Source organism: Tachypleus tridentatus, chromosome 3 (assembly GCF_004210375.1).
Source record: "Tachypleus tridentatus isolate NWPU-2018 chromosome 3, ASM421037v1, whole genome shotgun sequence".
NCBI lineage: Eukaryota > Metazoa > Arthropoda > Merostomata > Xiphosura > Limulidae > Tachypleus > Tachypleus tridentatus.
This window is the reverse complement of record NC_134827.1, coordinates 76,745,310-76,757,532: the sequence shown is the minus strand read 5'-3', so window position 1 is coordinate 76,757,532 and position 12,223 is coordinate 76,745,310. Positions and strand designations below refer to the sequence as shown.

Sequence of the window (12,223 nt, the reverse complement as noted above, 5' to 3'; positions counted from 1 at the left end):
ACAGGACTTTTCTGTTACATATTGTTACTTTCTTCTATAGTATTCATTGTTACAGGACTTTTCTGTTGCATATTGTTACTTTCTTCTACAGTATTCATTGTTACAGGACCTCTCTGTTGCATATTGTTACTTTCTTCTACAGTATTCATTGTTACAGGACCTCTCTGTTGCATATTGTTACTTTCTTCTACAGTATTTGTTGTTACAGGACTTCTATGTTGCATATTGTTACTTTCTTCTACAGTATTTGTTGTTACAGGACTTCTATGTTGTGTATTGTTACTTTCTTCTAGTGTTCATTGTTACAGGACTTCTGTATTGCGTATTGGTACTTTTTTCTACAGTATTCATTGTTGCAGGACTTCTGTGTTGTGTGTTGTTACTTTCTTCTATAATATTTATTGTTACTGCGTTCTATAATCTGTTGTTTTAAAAATGTGAAATTAGTTATTAATTGTGTTTTTTCTTTATGTATCGTTATAGGAATCACGCATAATTTTGTTATGTACAAGTTATTTTAGTTGTATTTATATTGTTTACATCACAGCTGCCCCCAGTGATTTAACAGTAGGTCTGATGGTTAAAAACTTGAGTTTCAATACTTTTGATGAGAACAACATAAATATCCCATTGTGTAGCTTTATGCCTAAAAGTAAACAAACAAATGAAACCTTACAGCTGGTAATACAAACTAATATTTTTGACTAAACACTTGTTTAATTGCATAGAACTGCCTTAGAGATGCTTAATATATTTACTTTGATTAATTATGCATTTAAATTAATAATTTATACATTGCCTTTATAATGTACAATATAATTTAAGGCAACCCATTGGTCCATTTAGGTTGTCCCATCCATTATATATATCAAAGCCAGCCCTAAAAATGACTTTCAGGAAGTTAGAAACAAATTAGAAATAGTAGAATTAATTGTAAGTAACTGAATGTTTGTTTTCTTTTTAGAAACCTACTATTACAATAAGTATCTATATTTGTAAAATTTACACAATCAACATTTGATAGTATTTTGGGTACAATTAAAGAAAAATTTTGTTATATTTTGAGTTTAATATTTTATTCTGTAGGTTGTATCACAGTTTTTAAGCACAATAACCTGTTGATCCACCTTGGATTATTAAAAAAAAACGTTAAGGCTACCCTTACCTTTCAAATACTCATCAAGCTTTTACTTAAATTAACTGCATCTAGCACATTTGAAAGCAACCCATACCAAATGCCAACCACAGTTAGAAGATTGAAATTCTCTTAATCCTTTCCAAACAGGTCAGGAGTTAAAGGTTATGTCATTATGTTTGTTAACTTGCATTCAAACTTTTATTTAACTACTGTTTTGTGAATTTATGTCAATAAGTTTGGAATCAAATTCCAGATTATAATTTAAAAGTAAATATAAAAGAACACATTTAAATATACATTTTTGTGAGTCATGTGGTATGTTGAATGCAGCACTATTTAATATTAGATGTTTGTGATATCAAAATACTAAATCTATACTTTCATACATTTAGGAACTCAAATTACTGATATTGACGAGCTAGAATGTAAAATAAGAATCTCGTATCTTTTTAGTTTGCTGAGATATATTTTATGTACTGAATCGAATATGGTAGCCCCCTTCAACTCTTTTTATATTTTGAAACAGTCCTTATATACACTTACTTCAATATATGGCATGTGAATAACCAATCAACAACTTAGAATGTCCCCAGAGTGGTTTTCTCAGCCATATTAGTCTTTGAAAAGCTTCCACATTCTTTTGATCCAAGATATCAGTGAGATGGGTCGTGTCTTTAGTCTGCTTGAAGTTTCATATTTTTTAAATGTAAATAAATGTTAGTTACTAAGTTTAATAAATTATAGTGGAATTCTATGGTATCAGTGTAGTTATTTATGATTTTTTGGTTATTCAATTTTATATATAAAACCTAAAAAAAGTTTTCTTTAATATCCTCCACGTGCAAAATTTTAAAAGGCTTAGCAACCTACATCCAGCAACAACTGAGTTTAAAGGTCTTAATGAGAAGAGATAATTGTTTGGTTTACTTCTTGATTTATTGTTCTATATTTTAAGAAAAATAAGTTTAACTTATTTTTTAATAATTATCTATATACATATATAATGTATAATAATTAAAATGTGACTGCATATTACATAATACTAGTCCACTGAAACACAGCCAAGACAGGAGACTAAAGGTTAGTTTTATATTACTGGATATGGTATCATGGGTTCAGATGCACTGCATCAGTTCAAGCTGTGTAATGTTAGCTAGTTGTGACTAGATGGTCAATATTATAATATATATATATATATATGTAAATATATAGCATTATGAGACTTAAACTATTTAGACTAAACATTTGTATTTTCATGTAATAACATGCAGTCAATCTGGCACAGAAAAAGCATAATTTTTTTATGATGGTTAGACAGTTAGTTAAGTGACAAACTCCATGTAGTAGTTAACAGTATCGAAACAAACATAAAGTATGAAGTCTTACTGAAAACAAACATTTGAAATATGTTTAAGAGGTTTGAGCAACTATGCAAATCATATTTGAGAATTTTAGAATGAAGAATAGTTTTTTAATCATTGCATGAAATCACTTTGCACTCAGACAATAAATGAAATAGACTCTATTTTCACAAACAAATTGTTAGTAAAAATATTTAATTAAAAAATTTGATTTTTTGTATACAAATTATTTGTAAACTTTACCAACAGTCTACCAAATTTTGTGAAGATACACATGTTGTATGTATAAAAAGTTATAGTGCACGTACTTAAAAGTGTGCAAGTGTGTCGACAAACTTGGGTATATTATACTGAGCCTGTTGCAAAAGGGTTAATTGAAGATGGCTTTTGTCTTGTCAAAATTTATATGCTGTCTTCTTGTCTTATGACTCCCACTATTAATAATAAAAATAGATATTTCATTGAAACTATCAATTCTCTTAACAGTCTTAAACACCTCAATCATATATTCTATAACTTTTTGTTTTAAATAATAAAATTGCTAAGGTCTTATCCTGTTCTAGTATGACAGTATTTCCATTCCAGATATCATTCTAGTAGCTCCTATCTGAATTATTTCAAACAAATCAGCAATCTTCCTGATAATATATTTTTGTATTTACGACCTGAAATCCCTACTACTTGGCTTAAGAGAACCAGAACATGAAGGTTTTTTTGTCTTGTTGGCTTGGTAATCTTTTGCTATAATACAGAAATCAGTAGAATTTTCCTACCCATTCTGAATTACAGCGTTTTTGTTTATTCATCAGTGTTTAACACAAAGCTTCACAATGGTTATGAGTGGTCTCTGTGTGTGTGTTGTGGATATGGAAACTCAACATAATAAGAAATGAGGAGGACATAATTTTAAGATGTTGAATATGAAACATCCAAGTTTCTTGGTTTTTAACATTTTTCAGTTGTAGAAACTCAATTAATAATTATATAGACATATGAATATATATACGTACACGTACGTTTATCAAAGATTGAAGGAGGAATGACAGTTCTACTTTAGGTTAAATAGAAATGTGTTCTCATTTGTGGTATACAAATATATGTACATTTTAAAACTATTTTTCAGTGATTATGCTAGAAAAGATTGGTTGAGTATAGATAGTTTGAAAATTATCTATACATTTTTCAATTGTAAATTCTTTTTTTTAGCAGAGAAAGCATTTGATCAGCTTGGTTCCTGAGCTACAGTATAGGCTATGTGTGCTCTGCCAATCATGGGTTACTGGAACACAGTTTTTATCATCATAAGACATCAGACTTAATCTTTAGCACTTGTGTTCAGATGTAAGAATTAAATTAGGAAAAAAAAATCTGGGTTATGTTATTCAAAAGATGTTGTATCTTTGTAGATTGTGACAGCTGATTTTAATGGTAATGACAGAAGGACAGTCGTTCCAGCATCTTCAGGTATTTCAAAACCATCAGGGTTAGCAATCTACAACAACACATTGTTTTATATGGATGTAGTTTATGAAAATATTGTGAGAGTGAATCTTCCTTATGTTACTAATCCAACTGTCGTAGATGAAAATATAGAAGACATGAGAACCATGAAAATTTACAGCAAAAAGCCAGGTTAGTTTATGTAATAAAAACTGTCCATATATTAAGTTCTACAACCTTGCAACTTGGAAATGTTATACTGTATGGCAGTCTGAAGTGATCTATGTGTATGGATGTGTATATCAAAACACCATGAGATTTGAACTATCATATTTTTAATGGTTCTTACTTGGGAGTTCTTTCATGGCCATAAGGGTGTTCTTCAACCTGCCTAATTAAAAATAACACATAATAGTTAAAAATTATATGATTTTTAACAATTTCATATGAGTGGTATATAAACTCATAAATTCTAGTAAAAATATTTTTAGAAACTTCAATAATAAATACTATGCATATATTACATAAAATACACAAACAAAAGTTACAGATAATTAAAATCATTAAAAATACACAAATTATTTAAATTACATTCAGAGTCATTCCAAATGTTTTTATAAACTAATTTTCATAAAATTATATTTTGTTGTTGATTAGCACAAAATGAAAGTGGAAAACAAAAAAATCCAGGTTCTTGTAATAAATCTCGTTCTTAAGGTGCAGGTGAGAAAATGTTTTGGTAACTTAACAAGCATTCTAATTTATTTCTACTCTCATATTCCCTGTTTATGCAACTTATCTCTCATATATTGTATATTTTAACACATAAATAGTGAAATATCTTTCAATTTTTAACGTTACAGTTCCATCTGTATTTATTATAATATTACTTTTGATATGTTCTGTATTACAGGATTGATATCTTAAATCCCCATGTGTGTTTCAGAAGTACTTTGAATGTAATTGAAATAACTTGTTAATTTTAAGTGTTTTTAAATATTTTAATTACAAGATTTAATTGTTTATGATTTCATATAATATGGAGTTATTATTTTCTAATGATTTTCAAAAGATATTTGAAGTAACATTTATGAGTTTTTCTATACACATATAGATTTATGTTACTTTATTAAAGATTATATAACTTTTATATTTTGTATTTAATTATGTTGAATGAAGGGCAACCTTATAGCTGTGAAAACCTACTAACCAAGACCTAAGCAAAAAAAAATTGGGTGGTTCTTTAAATATGTTTCTGGTCATGAGGAGTTCACACCTGTAAATATACTGTAATGTTGAAGTGCAAAATATTTAAAAATATGTTATTATTTATTCAACTAGTTATAAAAGGACGACATATATTTTACTAAACTTGAAATTCGTTTTAAGAAGATTGATTTCTTCCCAGTTTACCTGAATGTTAAATAATAATAATATATTAATATCATCAAAGTCTTAAGACTATTCTAAATTTAAAGCATGCACATTATACACAAAATGAAGATTTTACATACAGTTATATGGGTTATAACAAGAACAACTTATTTACTTGCATCAGATGTGGTGAAGCATCCATGTCAGAAAAGTAATGGAGGGTGCCAACAAATCTGTGTTCCTTCAACAGCCAATCAGCATACTTGTTTGTGTAGCACAGGATACAAAGAGAAGGACATGACAAAATGTGAGGCGCACACCTCATTTGTTGTAGTGTCGGAACTAGATAATATTCGTGGATACAGTATAGAGGACCACAGTGAGGCCATGCAGCCCATAGCTGGGTCAGGTATGTATCATCTTACTTTGTGAAAGGTATGTGTAATATTACTTGTATAAGAATAAAAACTTTATAAAAAATTGAAAACATCTGACTTCATTTATTATGTTGCTCTAAAACTGAAATAGTGGAGTTATTAGAGCTGTGTTGTATTCTGTTATTTAACTAGGTATTTAACTTAAATATATAGGAAACTAGAAACCTATTTATCTTTGTTTTGTTTGTAATAGGTCATAACATACTGCACCTGGATGTTCATGTTGCGAAAAATCACATTTATTGGGTTGAATTTAACCAAGAAGAAAGAAATGGTATTTTCTGCATCAAACCTGATGGCACAGACTTTTCCCATGTGATTTCTAGTGGTATTGGAAGCTATGGCATCCATGGTCTTGCTGTAGACTGGTTGGCAGGTAAAGTATTATTGAAAGGTTAGAAAAACCTGTTAAAATATGAAATTGTAGTATATATTGTATAATAGATTGAATTGATGGTGATGATATTACTAGTTTTAATGCAAAATGTTGTTTCATAATTACTGAGTGGATAGACCCTAGTGTATATCTCAGTACTCCACAAGAGAAATTTTCAGAAATGAACTTCCTTCTTTTTTCTTATAAATAAAAAGATGTATAAGTATCAGTTCTTAGTGATTGAAAGTGGTTTTATTTAGAATGGTAAATCCGAATGACCAGAAACAGTGTTATATTATTTCAAGAATTAGCATGTATATATATCCTTCAGTTAAGAAAATTGTAACATTACATATGAATGGCAGAGAACCTGTACTTTACCAACGTATTTCCTCATGAGACTTTTATCGAAGCATGCTGGTTGGATGGCTCCAATCGTCTTGTGCTTTTCAAGACTGCAACAGATTCACCACGAGAAATTGCCGTCAATCCCATCAAAAGATTGTTGTATTGGATTGACTATGGAAAATACCCCAAAATTGAAAAATCTCTTTTAGATGGAACAAATCGTACCCCAATTGTAGTTACAAGGATCACCAGTCCTCATGACTTAACTGTTGATGTCATGACTCACAATGTGTACTGGGTTGACTCTAGAGAAGATGCTATCCAGGTAAGATAAATGTTCTTAATGTATGTGCAAATATTTTTAGCTGAACAGTTGTTGTCCATAAGAAAAATAAACCAAAGAAAAAAAAACCTATGGAAACCACTTTATTTAATCTTAGTCAACACATTTTTAGGACAAGTTTTCCTTGTTTTTAATGATATTCAGAATAAAACACTAATATTCCAAATTATTTCTGTATATATAGTATAACAGTAAACATTGTTTATTAAGTGAGAATGTTTTGCATCATTATTTGAATATCTGACAGCGTGTGTCCTTCAGTGGAGGTAGAAGAGAGTACATTCGACGAAACTTGCCTAATCCAGTGGGTGTAGCAGTAGTTGGATCAGACATGTACTGGGTGGATAAGAACCTCCAGACAGTATTCAAGGCTACAAAGCAACCAGGAGATAAATCTTCTCCAAAATTCATCAAATCTGATTTGGACACACTGATGGACATTGTAATTTTTGATAAAAATGTACAACCAAGCACTAGTAAGTTTTTTTGAAGCATTATAACTTACTACTTCACTGGAAATCCCTAGTTTATACTAAAACTGAACTCTATTAAATTACAATCACTAGTACTCTTTGACAGTTACTTTAGGCTTTGTTTCATGGTTGACTGTGGACACCAACAGCTTTGGAAGCACAGTGGACTTTTGATAAGGTGGTCAATGGGTATCTGTATGTATGGTAACCTGTAACTATGGTACCACCTACTTACCCACTCATATAAGAGAACCCACTGCCTATACTGGTGTCACAAGTCACACTTTTCAAGGGACAGTGAATCAGTGATAGGAGGTTTAAGACTGACTTAAATTATTTGAGTTGCAAAACCTTATGTGATTATGGCTTAAAATGTCAAAAACAGCAAATGTATCGAACTGATAAGTCAGTGCATTCTAATCATTAAAAGTTTTTGTTTTATGATCTTGCATACGTAGACTAAATTAACAACATTGATTGCTAGATTATTATTTAGTTCTGATCTACATAGATAATTAACTTTGAATAAAGATATCAAATATTCATTAGCACTTGAAGTTTGAACAACAAACGAAGTAGCACAAATTATGTTGGATACCGTACTTATAATATTTATTGTAAAAGTCATTAGGCACTTTAATAATGTTGATTAAAGTTCAGTTATTAGCAAACTTTGTTATAATTTAGGTTACAACACAAAACATAATTCCTTAAAGCTAATTTGCTTGAATAAAAGTTGTTAACAAGCATGAACGTCTGAAAGTGTGATAATAATAGTAGTTAAGAAAGTCCATTATAAAGTAAACCTGGAGAATAAATATTAGAATGTTATTAAAGTTCGGTAAAAAAAAGTGTTTGTTTGGGTTCTTCAAACTATATTTATCAGAGTCGCTCTTTAAAGGCAATTCATTGTTTTAACCTGAAGTATTGACCATAAGGAATAAATCGGTGAACATCTAGTAACTAATTGATTACTGTAGCTAATATATCAGTCAAACTAGGAGGTTGTACTACCATATACCAAAAAGAGTATAATTTTCAGAATGCATTCTTTCATTATTTAGGTACCCCATACTGTTTACATATATTTTTATTTTAATGTAAATGGTATTTTACGGGGCTCAGTGATCACTCTGAAATTTATGTTAACACTAAATGTGTAGCCCCACAGTCACTTGAGGCAGGTGCAACACAGATAGTCCACTGTGTATTTTTGTGCTTAATAACAAACAAACAAATTAAATATTTACATTTTTAGTGGACTAAAACAAAACTTCACTACAACCAGGGTAAAAAATTATAATTTATGAAAATGTAACAGAAATACAAAATAAAAGATTGAACTTGACTACAAGTTTTTTTCTTAATTACAAAAGACAATTAGCTCATACTTGGCCAGGACTAGGTACAAATGTTAATAAACAATACAGCATTAATCAGTGTTATGAATTTCAATAAATATAGGAATTATGACAAAAAAAAACACCTAATTCCAAATAAAACAAACATATTCCAAAATGAATTCACTTCTCAACTAATAATATCAAAGAATAATTCTTTCTAAGTATGTATTGTAAAATAACTCCTTTTCAAGATCAAAGAATGCTTTTTATTTAGTTATTAGGTCACAAAGCTACGTCTTGTGTGACTGTTTATTACCATAAATCTTCAGTCTTTCACAATATTGATATCTACATTGCTGCTAAGGGAAGCTGGTGTCAATTTCATAATACATACTCAAACTCAACGTGCTCTAGCTAGAAGATGTATTAGTATTTAAAAGTAACTAAACACTCGTAGTTGAATTAATTGTTGGTAAGAATGAGAAATGAATGGTGAACAAACCCATAACAAAATAAAATTAGAATTTGATTTCTCACAAACAAATTCAGCTAAACTTTAAAGTCAGGTTTTTCTTTGCTGTTTTTGTGTTTTTCTTAAATTAAGTAGGTGTATGAGAAGAAACAATTTAGTATTTTTTTGTATATGTAACTAAATTCTCGCTGAATCACATGGACAGTTTTTCTGTGTAAGAAATGTTTGTATAGATTCAAATGCTGTTATTTATCCTGCATCTAAGTTGTTAACTTTTACTTTTTATAACACTGTGTTTTATTCGTAGAAAACTTTCTATATATAACAGAGTCATGTTATAACTATTTACTATACTTTTTTACTGACTTTTTTACTAGTACTTCAGGAAATAGTTTCAGAAACAGTTTTATGACAGTAAGTAATTGTCTTCCAGGCCAGAACCTTTGTTTCAGAGAAAAAAATAGAATCTGTGAACAGTTGTGTTTTGCTATGCCAGAAGGAACTAAAGCAATGAACAGGAAATGTGTTTGTGCTGTTGGATCTCTGGCTGTTGACAACCAGTCTTGTGAAGGTGCATTATTTTCTATGTTGTTTATAGTTCTAGGTTTAATTTTGGTTTTAATTCATGTACAACATTAGTAACTCTGTTTATTCTTTTCATTTCTGTTTCTGTGTTATTGTAAATTGACATTAAATGTATTTTTGCCACAGGATGATATCGAATTAGAACTTTCTAGGCTCTTAAGGTCACAACTCTTTCTATTTGACAAACAAATAACTATAAGAATAGAGTTTATAGAAATATTTTATTTTGTTGTAAATGTATTTACTCCTTATATTGGTTGTTATTGTGTTGTAACTTTAGTTAAACTTTACATTGGTTGTTACATTGTTGTAAATTTACTTAAACTTTGCATTGGTTGTAATATTGTTGTAAGTTTAGTTAAACTTTACATTGCTTGTTATCCTGTTGTATGTTTAGTTAATCTTTATATTGGTTGTTATCCTGTTGTATGTTTAGTTAATCTTTATATTGGTTGTTATCCTGTTGTATGTTTAGTTAATCTTTATATTGGTTGATACCCTGTTGTAAGTTTAGTTAAACTTTATATTGGTTGTTACCTTGTTGTAAGTTTACTTAAACTTTAAACTAATTGTTACCCTGCTGTGGTTATCATTATCTTCTGATTACAACTGAAAATTAACTCATTAATTACTATAATAATGTACCAGACTAACTAGGACTAAGTAATGTCATTCCACTGAAGCTTATAATGCATTGATTCATTATTTGGATTGTGAATACTGTAATACCAATGGTATCCATTAAGGTTTAGTAGCCATTTGAAATTTAAATTATTACTCAGTATGTATAATTTATTTCTACAGAAGAGGAGACATTAGAAACTACAAACATACAGAATTGCATGTTTGAATCCTACAACATTTTGGTTTTACATAAAGAATGTTGTAACACCTATAAAATGTTTTTTGTCCTTTATAGTATTTAAGATATATATATACTTATTTGAAGTGTAGAATTCTTTATTTCATGAATTAAAAAAAAAAACCTGATATTTTTGCCATTAAGAAATATTCACTGTTATAATTTTTCATAATGCTAGATATGAAAGAGTACATGGTATTCTCAATAAAACAAGAGATCCGAAGCTTACATCTTGATCCTACAGTGACAAGTGTTCCATTTTTTCCCGTAACTAACCTCACTAATGTTATGGGCTTAGACCTTGACTATGAAGAAAACTGCTTGTACTTTACACGTAAGATCGTGTTTATGTTGTTGTGTTTTTTTCTCAGCTGTTTTTGTCTAAAACATTACACGAAAAAACTAATAAAACAAAATTAAATTATGACCAAAGAAATAGTGTTTACAGTGATGGAATATCTAGTGCTAACAATGATGAAAAGCTAAGAATACTTTAATGAAATAGCCTTTTTATTGACATTGTATCTATTTCTTTCAGTTGTATATTGCTAACTAATTTAAATGCTTTCACAGTATTCAGAAGATGTGATGCATAATTCCAATAAATATTTTTCTCAATAAAGAATTCTGACAAAATTTGGTCTATCACCAGTAACATTTGTGTGCTGTCATTATTAATCAGTACATCTGTATTGTTATATTATTTTTTACAGATATTCTAGTGTCCTTTGTTGTTGTCATTTGCACTGTTATTGGTATCTTTGAACTGTTTTAATTATATTGTTTCTCATATTTATTGGCAACCTTTCCTACTGCAGAGGTTCAACCAGATGGCAGACTCTCCTGGGTTGACATGGATGATCTAAATAATATTCACATAGTACTAGACAAAGGCATTAATCCTTTAGGAGTGGCTTTTGACTGGACAAGCAAAAAACTCTACTGGATTGACTTGCACAATCATAGTATTTATGCCATGAATTTGGATGGCTCACAGCTCGTTATGATAATGCTTGCTGAACATCCTAGAGCAATTGCTTTAGATCCTTGTGAAGGGTATTTCATTGTATACTTGTTGAAATTTAAATGGTTGTGGTAAAACACTGACATCTCAGGAATATGTAATCATAATTTTTACAATAAGTTGTTTGAGTATTCATACTGTGTTGCTTATCAAACTATAAACTTGCTGTCTTTTATTTTGAAGAGTCCTTTGTATACATTTGCTCTTTAATCTATCTTAATTAAAAGGAGTGTACATTAAAATTTAGTTCTAAGCATTAGCAATGAGCAGATACGAGGGAGCAGTAAATAAAACATAGTGTTGGGTGCATTTACTCGCATTGCACATGTTTTTGGGTACACAGAAGTTTTTATATCTTATTACTTGGAAAGAATTATATATATTAGCTAAAAATAAATACATGTTAAAAAGTTCAATGTAAATCAATTTGATTCAAAGATTCTACCTTTAATGCTACCTAAGAATGTCAACATTTGGAAAAAAGCATCTAAAAAATTTTTTTTTTATGTTCTAAGTTTGACACTAGTGTATATTTTGTATGATGTTTCAAATTCTTTTCTACCATAAAGTTTCTCTGATGTAAAGAAGCTCTGTGTATAGGATGTTCTTAAAATGGAACAGGCATTTAAACTGACTTTCTGTTGGCT

General features: G+C 29.5%; 1 protein-coding gene across 1 annotated transcript in view; it reads left to right on the top strand.

Moving 5' to 3' along the window:
- LOC143247245 (low-density lipoprotein receptor-related protein 2-like) overlaps nucleotides 1–12,223 on the top strand; it is a 116,441-nt gene that overhangs the window by 64,248 nt on the left and 39,970 nt on the right. The window contains 8 exon segments of the mRNA XM_076494962.1: nucleotides 3,906–4,131; nucleotides 5,498–5,722; nucleotides 5,944–6,126; nucleotides 6,492–6,799; nucleotides 7,065–7,293; nucleotides 9,539–9,676; nucleotides 10,731–10,886; nucleotides 11,371–11,608. Of these exon segments, the coding sequence (XP_076351077.1) occupies nucleotides 3,906–4,131; nucleotides 5,498–5,722; nucleotides 5,944–6,126; nucleotides 6,492–6,799; nucleotides 7,065–7,293; nucleotides 9,539–9,676; nucleotides 10,731–10,886; nucleotides 11,371–11,608 (1,703 nt within the window).